Source organism: Cibotium barometz, chromosome 49, assembly GCF_041138505.1.
Source record: "Cibotium barometz isolate CiBa-2024 chromosome 49, ASM4113850v1, whole genome shotgun sequence".
NCBI classification, from domain to species: domain Eukaryota; kingdom Viridiplantae; phylum Streptophyta; class Polypodiopsida; order Cyatheales; family Cibotiaceae; genus Cibotium; species Cibotium barometz.
In genome coordinates, this window is record NC_141094.1 from 14,241,998 (window position 1) to 14,257,044 (window position 15,047).

The 15,047-nt window shown below is 43.3% G+C and overlaps 1 protein-coding gene across 2 annotated transcripts in view; it reads left to right on the forward strand.

Moving 5' to 3' along the window:
- The first annotated feature begins 4,933 nt into the window (after positions 1-4,933).
- LOC147610327 (1-phosphatidylinositol-3-phosphate 5-kinase FAB1B-like) overlaps positions 4,934-15,047 on the forward strand; it is a 46,247-nt gene continuing 36,133 nt past the window's right edge. For both annotated transcript variants that reach the window (XR_015264104.1, XM_086786625.1), the window contains exons 1-5: positions 4,934-5,353; positions 6,551-6,643; positions 6,832-7,198; positions 7,299-8,066; positions 8,190-8,334. Coding sequence is in view for 1 of the 2 variants with exons in the window: in XM_086786625.1 (XP_086642751.1) it covers positions 7,074-7,198; positions 7,299-8,066; positions 8,190-8,334 (1,038 nt within the window). In the remaining variant the exon portion in view is untranslated. The remainder of the gene's footprint in view (positions 5,354-6,550; positions 6,644-6,831; positions 7,199-7,298; positions 8,067-8,189; positions 8,335-15,047) is intronic.

Consider the following 15,047-nt stretch of genomic DNA (forward strand, 5'->3'; position numbering starts at 1 on the left):
AGCTCGAAGATGTCAGCCATTGGGTTTAGTCCTTGTGTGATCCCTGGCAATCCCTCTCGTGGCCATGTCATAGTGCCTAAATGCTCCTTATATATATATATATATATACATATATATATATACATATACATATATATATATACATATACATATATATATATACATATACATATATATATATACATATACATATATATATATACATATACATATATATATACATATACATATATATATACATATATATACATATATTACTTTTTATATTCTCCCACAACCCGTTATAGCCTCAAGAGGCTTGGCGTACTCTTCGTTGGGTCAAACGGGTGTTCGTTTGCCCTAATTAAATTAGGTGCTATACACGTGAACGACCTCTTAGAGATAATTTTCTGAAAAAAGTGTATGTTAGTAACTTCCTAGATGGAAGAGAAGGTTCTAAAACCTATTTTCCATCACTGTCTTAAGACGAAAAAAGTTTCTCAGAATTTTTTCGTTTCGCAGCACGTTTTTGAGGGTGTTCCAAAAGGAATTTTGAAAAACTTGATATGACGGGGTTATAGTATTTTTGGAGCATTACAACTTTTTTTCCCTAAGTCGTCCGTGATTTTGTTGTTTTGTCCTTCAAAAAGTAGCCCGAATATGGCTTGTCGTTGTTTTTGCATTATTTTTTATGATTTTTGTTGTTTTTGGGCTATTTTTTGCCTTGATTTCTAGGTCGAATTTTGAAGCTACTGATCGGAGGCCAAAATGGTCGATTTTGACTTCGGACGGCCAAAATGGTCGATTTTGACTTTAGACGGCCAAGTCCAAAGTTGAAGAGCTCGATGTCAGCTTTCCAATGAGCCCTAGAGCGCCTTCATCGGATATACTGTTTAGGAGGTATGGGCCTCCAAACAGGGGTGTTTTCCAGAGTTTTTTTGGCACGCAGTTCTGGAAAACATGAAACTTTTGGGTGTGAAAAAATGATTCACGCTGTGAACTCTTTTTTTTTTTTTTTGCATGCGGCTCTCAAAAACATGAATCTTTTAGGCGTGAAAAAATGGTTCACGCCGTGAACTTTTAGGCATGAAAAATGGTTCACCGTGAACTATCTTTTTTTTTCGGGCATGCGATTTCCAAAAACGTGAACCTTTTGGGCGTGAAAAAATGGTTCACGCCGTGAACTTTTGGGCGAAAAAAATGGTTCATGTCGTGAACTCCTTCTTTCTTTATTTTTTTAATAGTTAAGTGGGAAATACGAATTTCCCTTTTTTGGGGGGGATATTTTTTGAAATTTAAAATGGAAGGGATATGGACTTTAAAAAAAAAAGGTAAGTGGGAATAAAAAAAGTCAACCCTCTAATGACACCCCTTACACTCTTTATAAATGACCCCCAAAAATGGACAATTTGAGAACTCATTAGCATCTACTCATTGAATGCTTATAGCGTTAATGAGTTATGTAAAAAAGTGATTAAAGATTAATCCTTTTACTAATCTTTTTCTCTTTTACATTAATGAAAGACTCTAATTAACCACTAATCTCTAATTAATTCACATAATTGAGCACATCATTGGATAGAGCAAGGGAATGCTAATCTTTGTGCATCAACAATTGTGTAAATTAATCTAAAATAGGAGATTAATTAGACTCTTGATTATGGTCTTCTCTTTTAAGCAAAGAGAGTCAAAGTTCTCCAAGTGATGAAAAATTTGATGTGATTAGGTGTTTTGATGCATCTAGATGCTCTCAAAACACTCAAAAATACCAATTTCGACTACTCATCTGATAAATTTAGACCCCAATTAAACACATTTTCTAAATTTTTTACCTCTTGAGCAAGATTAATCACCCTTAATGACAAAAACCAATCCATTAAGATAAATTAGTCAAATTCAAGGATTGTTTTAAAGGTTTTAAGAAACTTTTTAAAAGATTAACTACTCCTAATGTTTGCTAACACTCTAATCCAAACAATTTCAACAACAAACACACAATTAAACTAAAATTAATGATCTTAGTTCTATGTTTAACACTAAAGAGAGCTAACATTCACTAAAAAGTGCATTCTATTGCATTGTTTGATGCAATGAATTCAAACTAAGCCTAATACAAACTATATGCAAGCCCTAAGAACATGAAAAACCACAAAAACAAAAACAAAAACAAAAACAACAAATTAATCTAAAAATTAAACAAAAAGCATTCTTTTCAAAAATAAAAAAGAGAGCTATTCTACACCAACTCTCACACAAATCACCATCCAATCCACATCTTTTTCATCATGGGAAACTATTAATCAAGATAATGGGCAATGGGTTATGCGTAAATTAGAGGAAAAATGACGAAAAAAGCCAAGGGATGGTTCCTCGGCGGCGCCAAAAATGTTATGGCTCACCTTAACCCTCCTTAAAACATATCCAAAAAAAAGAGATTTCCTGGTGAACCGCAATTGTCATGAGGATCTTTCCAATGGCCGAGCTCGTAACCCTTGAGGTGTCCAAGGTCTATAACTCCTTGAGAAGCAATTTCACTGTGCCTCCCGCCCGCGAGCGTTGTCACACCTCCGCGTTGCACTACGGGTCCTCGTCCCTCCTCTCACCTCACTTCACTCACACACACTCACTAGCATGCATTAGGGAGAGAGATTAGCAAGAGCAAGACTCAATTGCATAATGGGAGAGTATCTTGTATTATGAGAGATATTCACTTATATACATGGCCATAAGTGTTCACACTCACTTAAACTGTGGCCGGCCGGACACTGTAAGCTCATAAAAGGCCTAATGCTATTACGATGACTACTCTCATAATATATCCATAAAGTACATCAATTAGGACTTCATCCTATCTTGCTGCCACATGCTCTTGAAGCGGGAATCGCCATAAATACTCTGTCACACCATTACAGGCGCCCGTCCAAGTTGTAGCTTTGGACACTATGGCTTCATATCTTGAATGTATGACCCTTTAGTGTATTTACCGTGACTCCTTGATGTAAGATAATGGCGGTGGTCCCTGTTAACCCTAGAATTGGGTTAACAGATGCATTGTGTGAGAGAGAGAGAGAGAGAGAGAGAGAGAGAGAGAGAGAGAGAGAGAGAGCTGCCTCAATAATGCAAGTTAAGAAGGATCTATGTGTCATTTGTGATGTTGAGTATGGCATGCACAAACAAAGAATGTTACACCATTTGGCACTATTTTGAAGATTAATATCCAAATGCATAAACCAAGAAACATGGATTTACCATGCTTTCCTATATCAAGCATGTTAACATTGCAATTGATATATTCAAAGCCCAACAAATTTTGATTGGAGCATGAATTATCTCGTGTTTGCTTTCAAAAATATTATGAAGAAAGCAATCTTTATAAGAAGGTTACGAGCGTCACATCTATGATGTCATAAATCAATATGAAAATTTCTTTAAGCAACATCGTACAGAAGAACTATTTTTGTGCTATAGAGAGATTACTAATCATGCTGATGGTAATATTATATGCACTATGCTTCACAAAACATATCTGCATATAGTGGGGAATCTACAATCATTGTCTTTTTCAGAAGCATTGAGCTTACTCTTGCTCTTGCTCTTTCAAGAATTTAGGGCAGGTCAAACAAAAAATATTACTATAGAGGAAAATCATTGTCTTTTTCAGAAGCATTGAGCTTACTCTTGCTCTTTCAAGAATTTAGGGCAGGTCAAACAAAAAATATTACTATAGAGGAAAATCAAAGTTTGTTGGTGTTCTTTTCTGATATAAGTTGTCTTTTACTCCTTAACTTGACATGTTAGCAAAGATTTTGCTTTAAAAACCATTCAAGCTTCTATATAAAAAGGAAGGAATTCTATACGAATACAAATTTTAACACATCATCCTTATCTTCTCATTTTAGCACCCTTAGCTCTCCCTCATGGCATGTCCACATATAATGATGTGTAGTGGATGCATTATAAGCTTTACATTTCCAATTTAGCAGCAACTTACATATCTTAGCAAAGTAATGATACACTAAGTGAATTGTAGCTTTAGGGGCATGCTTTTTGAATCCTTATATGTGTGTATACTTTTGAGTTTGTTATAGAACCTTTGTTGCATGGAAATTCTCCAAGAATCTTTTAAAGGACTATATGAGGGGAGGGCGTGTGGAGAAAGGCCTTTAAATGTTTAAAAGTGTCAAGGGTGGTTGGGTTGGTGGGGTGAGGAGTGGGGTAAGTGCTAAGGTATGAGTATTAGAGTATTGTTCTTGTGAGGGTAGGGACTAGGGAGTGAGATGAGTTGGAATGATACCTTAGAAAGGAACATTTATGTTAGATTTGGAGAGAGAGAGAGAGAGAGAGAGAGAGAGAGAGAGAGAGAGAGAGAGAGAGAGAGAGAGAGAGAGAGAGAACTTTAATGCACGTTGTGTATGATTGCATTGGGGTACGAGAATGCATTAATAGAGTGTACACATGGCATGTTGAGATGGCAAATTGAGCATGTGGAACTTGGAGGGCAAAGAGAGGTCAACTTACTTTTAATGGTGGCCCTGGAGAGAGTGGTTACTTGAGAACAATCTTTGAGAATGTAGAAGCAAAGTAGATGAAGAATAATTACAGATTCTTTCACTCACATACATTCTCCTAGCGATGAAGGTGAACAAGGGAGTGAGTTGGCTTGTGAAGGCAAGGTCTTATAGTCTTAGGGACCAAATTAACAATCAGTGGAAATAATCAAGCGTAAGCCATCTTTATACACAATCTTTTTGTATGAACTTACAAATAGCATACCCCTACTTATAAAAAAGAAAAAGTTGGCCCACATTTTGCAACTTTTATAACTTTAGAGTAGCACCGCTCTCCTATAAGGGGCCCACTAAATGTAAATGATGTCTTAGAGGCTTGTGGTCCCATCACTAACTTTTCAAGGTTTTGTGATTTTTTAATCAGGTTTAAGTTCTGTTTCTGCATTCCCCTTTTTATGTTGTCTTGCTCAATTCTGCCTTCCCATCACTAACCTTTCAAGGTTTTGTAATATAATCAGGTTTAAGGTTTGGGGTCCTGCTTCTGCATCCCCTTTATGTCGGCTTGTTCAATTTTGCCTTCACGATCGGTATCATTCCTCATCGTTTTCTTCTCTTTCCAGCGCGAAAGGTTTTCTTGATTTGTTCCCACTTTCAGCTTCTCGCCGTTCTCTCTTTCGCCCGCCGTACCATCGCCGGCTACTTCCTTTCTGTTTGCGTTGGAGTTAAAGCAGCGTACAACGAGTGCGACGAAGCGACTAGAACGCGGAACCTCCAAGAGCTGGATGCGAGCCATAGCCGCGGATTGGAGCTCCTGCATGCTGATCATCGAACCATAGCGGACAGGCGATGCATTTTCATAAAGAAAGGTACATGCATGCTTTAAAGCTGTTTTGAGCAGGACAGTGAAGATTAGATATTCAACAGCGCGATCAAAGTAATGTTGTAATGTTTCGAGACGAGAATTAGGGAGCATTGCTTCGTAATCGTCAGTTATTAGGCGTTAACGTTAAAGAACTTCTGAAGCGTTTTTGTTGAAGGAAGGCAAACAACGAGCAATAGCTTCTGTTTAAGGAAAACCATGAAAAGAATTATGCTTCTGAGAGAGACGGAAAACCTCGGAAACCTTCTTTCAAGCTATGTAGATAAGGCTCAAACGTTTCCGTGTAGAACGTTCCCGGCAAACTCTGAATTGTAGGCCAAACGTTTCTGTTTACGATGCTAATTGCTCTATGTATAGGGAAGTAGATAATGGACTTTGCTTTCCAACTTTTGAAGTGTAAGCTCAAATGTTTCTGTGCGGGGAAGTATAACGAGGAAATCTTCTCTTTAAACTTTCAAGAGTAGGCTCGGACCTTTCTGTGCAGGGAACTCAAAGGCAAAAGTTGCTTCTCAAAGTTTGAAGTGTAGGCCCAAACGTTTCTGTTCAAGGAAAGAAAATGGCTGTGAGAAGTAGGCTCAGATTTTTTCTTATGCAGGGAATTAATACATTTAGTCCCTTAAGCTTTGAGGAGTAGGATTATTAAAATCGATGAAGATTCTCAGCAGTGCTGATTAAACACATGCTTCATTCACTTCGTTCTTCAATGGTGTTGCACTTTCAGGCCATGCATCTTTATTTGCCACGGTAGTTTTGGCGGTTTTCTGTCAGCATCTTGCATCAGTATTTGGGGCAGGAAGTAAAACAATAACATCTGCTTCTTGAACTTTGAAGTGTGGCCCAAACCTTTGTTTCAACTTTCAAAGAAGAAAAACACTGAAAATAGCCTTGTAGCTCAATCTTTTCTGTGTAGGGAAGTAAAGCAATCAATGTCTGTTTATTTTTTCCAACAGTTCCTAATTATAAGCATGGCTATCTAGTTGCATAAGCTAGTTTGGTCTAGTTTGTTTTCCCGTACTTGTTTGCTAAACACTATCCATTTCTTTACTGGTTAAGATGACAGGCAGGGCCGGGGCAGGCATCAGGGCTGATTTTTTTTTTGCTCGAGTTTTTGCAAGAGCAAAGTTCTCTCATACAAGCACACAAACTTTTGCTGAATCCTTTTTCTTGTAATTTTTACCTCCAGAGTTTAGGTGATACTGTCTGGAAGCCTTATCCTGGTGTCTGCTCACGGTAGATGGAAGCTACATAAATTTCAATTTGTGACGTAGTTGAGAAGGTGCGTTCATGGATTCCATGGAAGTCCATCTCATGCCATGTTCAGGGACAATTGGACACAAGACAACTGCTGTTCTGTTTGTAATGAATGCGGTTCTCAGTTCAACATGTTCAATCGTCGTCATCATTGTCACATCTGTGGCTGCATATTTTATGGAAATTGCTCTCAGAATAAATTTTCTACCACAGATGGGTGTGCCAGGCTTCAAGAAGAAGAGGATCGTCTCCACATTTGCAGATTTTGCTTCAATAAAAAAGAAGATTCTACCAGTTTTTACGGTGGACAAACATCACAAACTACTACTCCATTTTCATCAATTCACAGTCTGTCAAGCATCAGCACAAGTGGCACTGGCTCGACAGCATCATCTGGGTATCCACAGCTGGGGTCTTCTGTTTTCATTTCTCAAGCACATTTAGGAAGAGATGTTATGGATACAGATTCAGAGCAGAAACAACTCAGCAAGTTGAGGCCAGGTAGGACGAGCATTAGATTAGTATCTCCAAGAGGTAGGGAAGGATCTCCAAGTCCCTATGATTTCTGCAACGACAGCAGGTAAGATGTCCCTTGTTTAAGGGAGGGATTATGTTCTGAAACGAATTATGTCTGGTGTGGTACTGATGTTATTCTGATTTACAAGTTTTTCTCTTTGTAGGAGTGATGATGAGGATGACGAATGCCATAGAGAAGCAGAAATCCACCATTCTAGATTTCAAAGGCGGTATAAGTATGACGAGGAGGAAGATGGCTGTGTGCATGTTGGAACCCATGGTTCATATGGTACCGATGCCCAAAATGATCAAGAACTTGCTATGGGAGCAGTGGCTGACATTAACATTGGGGGTAACTCTGAAAAAAGTGAGGCAGGAATACAATCATTATCCATAAGATCTGGAATGTCAGGTGAATGCTATGAAGGGCCAGAGGAGGGTGCAGATGACAACAGCTTCTATGCAGCCTTATACAAGGAGCCCTTGTCTGTGCAGGAAGGAGACTTTCTGGACGTTGAGAACAATGCCTCGTTATGGATTGCTCCACCACCAGAGGATGAAGAGTGTCAGATGGGGATTAATGGAGGGAATGACGATGATGATGATTCAGAGGGTGTTTGGTGTTTGACCCATTCGCCTGGTAGCTTGAGTAGCAGTGAGTATAGGAGCAAAGAGAATTCAACAACAGAGGAGCAGCGGAAAGCCATGAGAGCTGTTGTGGATGGGCATTTCAGAGTACTTGTTTCACAGCTTCTGAATGGGGAGGGCATCCAGGCAGATGAAGGTGGTCAGGAAAGTTGGTCAGAGATTGTGACATCGCTCTCATTGCAAGCTGCAAGTGTTATAAAGCCAGATACAAGCATAGGTGGAGGGATGGATCCAGGAGGTTATGTAAAGGTTAAGTGTGTGGCCATTGGACGGCCGAGTGAAAGGTCAGTGATAAATTCTACATTCATTGCAGAATTTTGAGTTTATTGGTTCCAACAAAAAATTGTTTGATGTCCTAGGTAAAGCTTGAAGCTATTTATTCATTGTGGTGCCCTTGTTTGTGGCAGTCAAGTGGTGAAGGGAATTGTTTGTAAGAAAAATGTAGCCCACAGGCGAATGACAACCCGATTCAGAACTCCCAGGTTGCTCCTCCTGGGTGGTGCTCTTGCGTTTCAAAATCAGTTTTCCTCTCTGGAGACTCTTTTACAGCAGGTGAGATAATGTGCCATAAATGCTCTTTTTCCGTCTTTCCTCTTTCAAGCTGGTAAAGTTCAGTACTAGGAATTATACACGTCTTTTTAATATAGAACCAATCCTATTTCATATCGATGTGATTGCTTGGATTAAATATAAATGTATGTTCTGGCTATCATTGGCAATGGTGAAGAAGTCAACATAGGAAATAAAAATTGATAATGCTTTCCTAGTAGGCCAAAGTTCCCAAAAGCAACATGCTTTTAAAGATGAAATCATGATAGGAAGAAGCTAATCTCATGTACGGCCAGCATTAGTCTGGAAGCATATAGTATGCACTTGAAGCATCACATAGGTGAGTGCCAAATGGACATGGACGTCAGCGTTCAGATGCTAAGGGGCAAGTTTAGGGGCAGAGTAGGCACAATCTAGATAGCTCATCGCTGCCTTTAAGAGCTAGGACCAAGCGCCCAAGTGTGGAGCCAGCTGGACAGTTGGATAGTTGGTGAGTTGCAAATGCTAAGTATGGGGATGTGTGCTGGCCACTGATCCTAGGCTGGCCAACCACTAGATATGCTCCTATTTAAGTATGGGCCAAGGTCATTCTCAGTCTTCTGGTAAGAGGTCCTAGAGCAGGAGGCAAGTGCTGGATCAGTGGTAAGGCAGCCTCAATGTGCATTACACAGTTACACAAGTCTTGGACAGCAAGACAAGCTTTTTGTTCATGCAGTGTAAGCTTTAACACCAGGGTTTTGGAGTTTAGACATGAGTTTTCAGCATTGTAATCATGGTAAATATTCATCAGCAATATGCATGGTAGACTAGGTTGATACTCAAGTCTGTCCTATTCCACTCTGCTTTTTCAGATTGTGCTTCTAATGAGCCTTCTAATCAGCATTTAATTAGGGCCTAATCAAGTAGGCTTCCACATGCATGCGTAGTGGTATCAGAGCCTAGGTAATTGCTTAGGGAGATTTGCAGCAAGGCATTGCATTAGGGTTTGCATGCAACATAGGTCCCTGCGTAGAGTCTTTGTGTCGAGTTTGCATGTAGCCTACATCCCTACATAGAGCCTGTGTGACACATCTCACGCTAGGTATGCGTGACTGGCCTGTAGGAGTTGGGCAGCAGGTGTGGGAGCGCTTGGACAGTGCAGGTGCCACGTGGCAATGATGACGTGACAACAATGACATGGAAGGTTGGACGACAAATAATGATGCATATATATACGCTTATTGGAAAATCGTCATAATCATCTTCTTGACTTAGTGTAGGACTTCATAGAGCGTTTCTCTAGAGGCGAAGTGCTAGCCAGGAGCGTACAGTAGGAATAGGTGCAGTTGACGTTTTCACTCAGCCATATCCTTTGTACTTGAATTTCAGTTGTATTATGCACAGCCTACAAACAATAGTTTAGGACTGTTGTGTGTGTTGTATGTGTGATTTTGCCGCACTATGAAAAGCCTAGGACATAGGCACGAGTGTTCTGTAGCTGGTATCAGAGCCTAGTGAACCTGCAATTTTTTTTCATTTATGGCACCCATGTGCGTTGACTACTTGGATAGGGTAGAGTCCCTAGGTTCAAGGAGTGACACTAATCTACGGATCAGGGAATTAATCCAATGGGATAGGGACTCTGGCAGCTAGTTTTCTAGAGATTGGAGACTACACTAGGTATGAGTTGAACCTCTGATCATCCTTAGTGTGATGGTGTCACGTGTACCTTGCACTGGGGTACACAGTGACACTGGCATGATCATCAGTGCAGGATTTGTTCAGAAGTAGAACCTTTTCTAGGATTATTTGTCGTACGTCGTGACCCCATTGTGAGCCCTCGGTCTAGGGACAGTCAGGCACGAGCTACGTAGGTCAGTCTCTGAGCTTTAGAGGTGAGTCAGTTGTCAGTCCTCTTAACCCACTTGGAGAAAGCATCATTCAGGAGCATGTATGTGTCAACCTTAGGATTAGATGCATGCAAAGCATTGTAAGTGCATTCACATAGAAGGGGGTCAGCCCTAAGGCCAGCACTAACGCTGCCCCTACTTGGGCTAAGCCTTGCAAAGGCATCCAAGAGTTTTGCCATACAGTCGGCCAGCAGCCGACAGGCATTACAGCACCCGACCAGGATATGTTGCCAGCTGACTGAGCATACGTGTATTGTTCCTGTAGCCGACTGTGCATATGAGCAGTCGTGGGCATTTTATGCAACCGACAGGGATTTTGCACCAGCCGAGCCGACTGGCATTTCTCAGTTGTGGGACTTCTTGCATCAGTCGACAGCTTCTTAGGGGCAGCCGACTGCTGATTGAGGAGGTATAAAAGGCATGGCCTCATTCCCACAATAATTATTCAGGTATTCAGCAGTGAACAACAACAGTTCAGCAGTCCTGCCCATCTCCAGACAACAAGGAAGATACTCTTCTATCTTGGCCAGCATAGGTGCAGTCCTACAATCATCTGGATTTGCATCAATGGTCAAGGAGAGTCTTCAGCAGAGCCTTGGGATAGCTGGATACTCTGTCGATGTCTGGGCCTCCTCGTCCTTGCATTGGGCATTCATATCATTTGTACTCAGCATTGTATAACATTTTTCCAAAGAATAATATAAGCAAATACTCTTGCTTGCAGGGGGGGGGGGGGGGGGGGGGGGGAGGGGGAGGCTTCAGTGGGACCCAATACTGTGTCTTCTTCTACATTCTACATTCTCTTCTCTCCCTACTCTCTAAAGTTGAGGCTATAGATTCTCACCACATAAAGGTATAAAGAAGGCCCTGTTGTGCGTTATCATGATCAACCTCAGTGCATGTAACATTGGTATTAGAGCATCAGGTTTGTAACCCAGCTCGGCTACCTAAAGAAGTGAGAGCATCCGGTGGATGGTTATACTGCAGTCCGGAAAAGAAACCCAGGCCTCCACCATGTCGGGAGAAACATCACATCAAGAAGAAAGCCAGCAGGAAGGAAGGAATGGAGGCATAAAGCTTCCAAACAGAAAAAACAAAGAGCTCCTAAAAACGATGATGGAGCAAATAAATTCTGTGAAGATGTAGCTTGCCGCCCCTGGAACAGATAAAATTCTGACTTCTTTTCATTGACATAGAGCTCGTTGCTTTCCAGCAACTTAAGGACTTTCTCCACATCAATGTCATGTTGCTCAACTGTAGGTGAAAATACGAGTATATCGTCCAGAAATATGAACACACACTCTCCAATCAACTCCCGAAAAATACGCATCATCATGCGGTTAAATGTAGCTGGGGCGTTCGTCAATCCAAATGGCATAACCACAAATTCATAGTGGGCCCGTTCTGTACGGAAGGCTGTCTTGGGGATGTCCCCCTCTACAATCCGTACCTGGTGGTACCCACTCTTTAAATCCAGTTTGGAGAACACCTTGGCTCCATTCAGCCTCTCGAGAATATAGTCAATTCGAGGCATCGGGAATCTGCTCTTGATAGTCAGCTTGTTGAGTGCACGATAATCGACACAACCGAGAAGACCCATCTTTCTTCTTGACAAACAAGATCGGTGCTGCAAATGGCGACACGCTGGGGCGGATGAAGCCAGCTTGCAACAATTCTTGGAGTTGGCGGTCCAACTCCGATTCCATTGCCTTAGAAAGGCGATACGGAAACTTGCTCGGGGGTTCCGAGCCTGGCAGGAGGTCAATCTTGTGATCCTCCGGTCTGGACGGGGGGAGCTGGGGAGGGAGACTGTCCCGAAGAAAAATATTATGGTACTTTTCATGGAGAACCGAGTACTTCTCGGAAGCACTGGCCACCGTCTGGGCTGTCTGGATGTAAATCATCGCACACTGTGCGCCTTTCCTGACTGCTCACTTAGCCTGCAAGTGGCTTATGAGCGGAAAGTTTGGAATACTTGGCTCACACTTAATGGTCACCGGGGTGTTTGACACATTCCGATCGATCTGGAACGTGTGCTTGTCCCATCAGGAAGAAACTTGTGAAACCACTGGATACCCAAATTATGTCTGCTCCTACAAGAGGGGAACCATAAAGTCACGCACAAACTCTATGCCCTGAATCACTAACTTAGCACCTAGAGCTTCATACTTGATGCTCGTTGTCATATCTGTGCTAAAACCCTCAACTTGTTTGTCCACCAGAGTCAGCTCGAAACGGGCACGCCTAGCGGCCTGTTCCGTGATCACATCCTCCGTGCTGCCGCTGTCAAACAAGACGACTCTCTGGCCACCTATGTAGCCAAAGGACTTGAGCAATTCGTTGCGCTCATACTCCTGGTCATGGGCGTCCTTCTGCTTATCTTCGAGCTTCCGGCTAGTAATTGCTCCAACTGAAGCACCGGGGGTTGAAGAACTAGGGGTAGCCGCTGGGGTCTGTGTGGGAGCTGTGCTCACCACGGAAGCTGTGGAGGCGGCGGCGGCCTTTGGAGGCTTCTTCGGACAATCCCGAGAAGTATGTCCTTTTGTGTGACAAAAGAAACATCTACCCTCCTTCTTGTACTGAGAAAGCTCCTCAGCACTCAACTTGCCACCTGTCTTGCCTGCCTCCGCTTTCTGGTCTGGAGTAAGCTTAGACGCATTGTTCGAGTTCTTGGAGCCAGAGGCTCCCGGGCTCTGTCTTGGGGAAGACTCCGTTTGGTTCTGGCTTTTGCCCCCCGAGGCGTTAGCCTTGGGAGAAGCCGGCTGGGAAGTCTTGGGCTTGCCACCATTGTGTTTCATTTCTGCACTCTGCGCAAGCGAGAGTGCGTCCTCAAAGGTGGCTGGCCTAAACATACGCACCTCCCATTGGATTTGCGTGTGCAGGTCATACAAAAACTGCCCTTTCTTGTCCGTATCAGATAAGCCTAATTGCAGACACAAGGTCGAAATTTTATTGGCAAACTGAAGGACTGGTTGCGCGTTCTGACCCCTGAACTCGTCTCGAGTCGCTCAAGGTAGTGGGGCGGTAGAAACCGCTGCTTAAGGTCGGGGACGAACTCGTTCCACACATAAGCTGCCATACCTGCTCTGGTGTGGGCATGAGCCCACTGAGTCCACCAAGGAATGGCCTCACCTTTCAAGTACCAACTAGCTAAGATCACTTTGTCAGTATCTGTTTTCCTAACTGCGGCAAAGTAAGCTTCAAATTGATGTAACCATGAATAAAGAGTAGTGGGATCGAGTTTACCATTATACTTATTGAAATTCATTTTCTCCGGAAAATGATTCGAGGGCGCCGCCGGTGTCAATCTGGTGTCCAAAGCTCTGAGGTAACGCTCGTGTTCCACTCGTTGCATGGCGTCGTCTTCTCGTTGTCGAATCTCCAATGCACGCATCTGCATCTCAAGCAAGGAGCTTGGCTGCGGCTGTGACCCCGCGAGAGGGTCCCTGTGACGAGGATCTGGTATCTGGGATACGGAAGGAGAGGGAGGAGGAGATGGAAAACGCGACGCTGGAGAGCGAGAACGCTCCTCCAGAGCCAAAATCCGCGCCTTCTGCTCATCCAACTTGGTTGTCTGGTTTGCGATTGCTCGCATCATCTGCTGGAACATGTCTGTGACACTCAAGCCGGGTGCCCTAGCTGGGCTGCCTGGTGCACTCTGGTCCCACGGTTCTGGTTCTCTCTCGTCGCCGAAACTCGCCATAGCGGGAAAATGCAATTCCTTTCCGGAACGCAATCTAACTATCCACTATCTGTGTGGGAGACTTCCGGAGGCTAAAAACCAACCATCCTTCGAGGGACAGGAGTCACTCCGAAAGGGGTAGTCCACCGGCGTCTAAAAACCAACCACACGAGCGAAAAAATTTTCTGGTTTTCTTTGCTGAATCTTTGTTCTTGAAGTGAGCTCTGATACCACTGTAATATGCGGAAGCTTCGGAAAAGGATCAGTACTTCAAAACTCAGAAATCAGCACTCTTTTCGCGACAGAATTAACGCACAAACTGAAAGGAGATGTGCAGAAAATAGAGAGAGAAGGGGGAGATGGAGAGGACACAGTATTGGGTCCCAATTACCCTCTGTAGGGCCCCCACCACGGATGGTGTATTTGCTTTATTAGCATGATGTAAATCTGAAAACAAATACAGAAAACTTGACCTTTTCTTGGCTGGAAAATCCTGCCCTTGACCTTCAGTCCTTCACCCCTTCGCGTTAGCAACTTCTTGGCTGTCCTGGCCCTTGTTTGCTTGAGCACTTGGTGAATTATGAGATGCCTTCATTGTTTCTTGGCTGGAGTATTTATACTCCCCTATAATCCAGTCGGCCAGCTTTATAAAGCCTCACGACCATGTCTTTAGCAATATTGTGCTTTCACACTATGCAGCCTGCTGGCCACTCTGCGCATGCCTGCTGGGACAGTGCCAGGCTGCTGGGCAGCCCTGTGCATGGGTGTGGGACTGCCCCCCACAACTGGCCGACCTGCTGGGTAGCCCTGTCGGCTGCCTGTCCAGAAGCACTAGGGCTGGCCGACAACCCTTCCAGCCCATGCCATGGCTGGTGGGCACAGCCTGGGCCCTCCTGGCCCCTTGGGGGTGGTTCTACATCTCCCCCATGCCCACACTAAGGGTGCAAATCTTCGCACTGGGGTAGCCCTATGGGCTGGCCCCATCTCTATATGCAAACCTACATGCCCACAGAGGTTTGGCATCCAGTTGCAAACTAGATACACAGAACATCTGACATCATTCCAGAGGGAGACTCACAGCGCGGACTGGCACTGATTCATGTGCAGGACAGTGCACACCTGACCTTGGACTCATGTGCAGGACA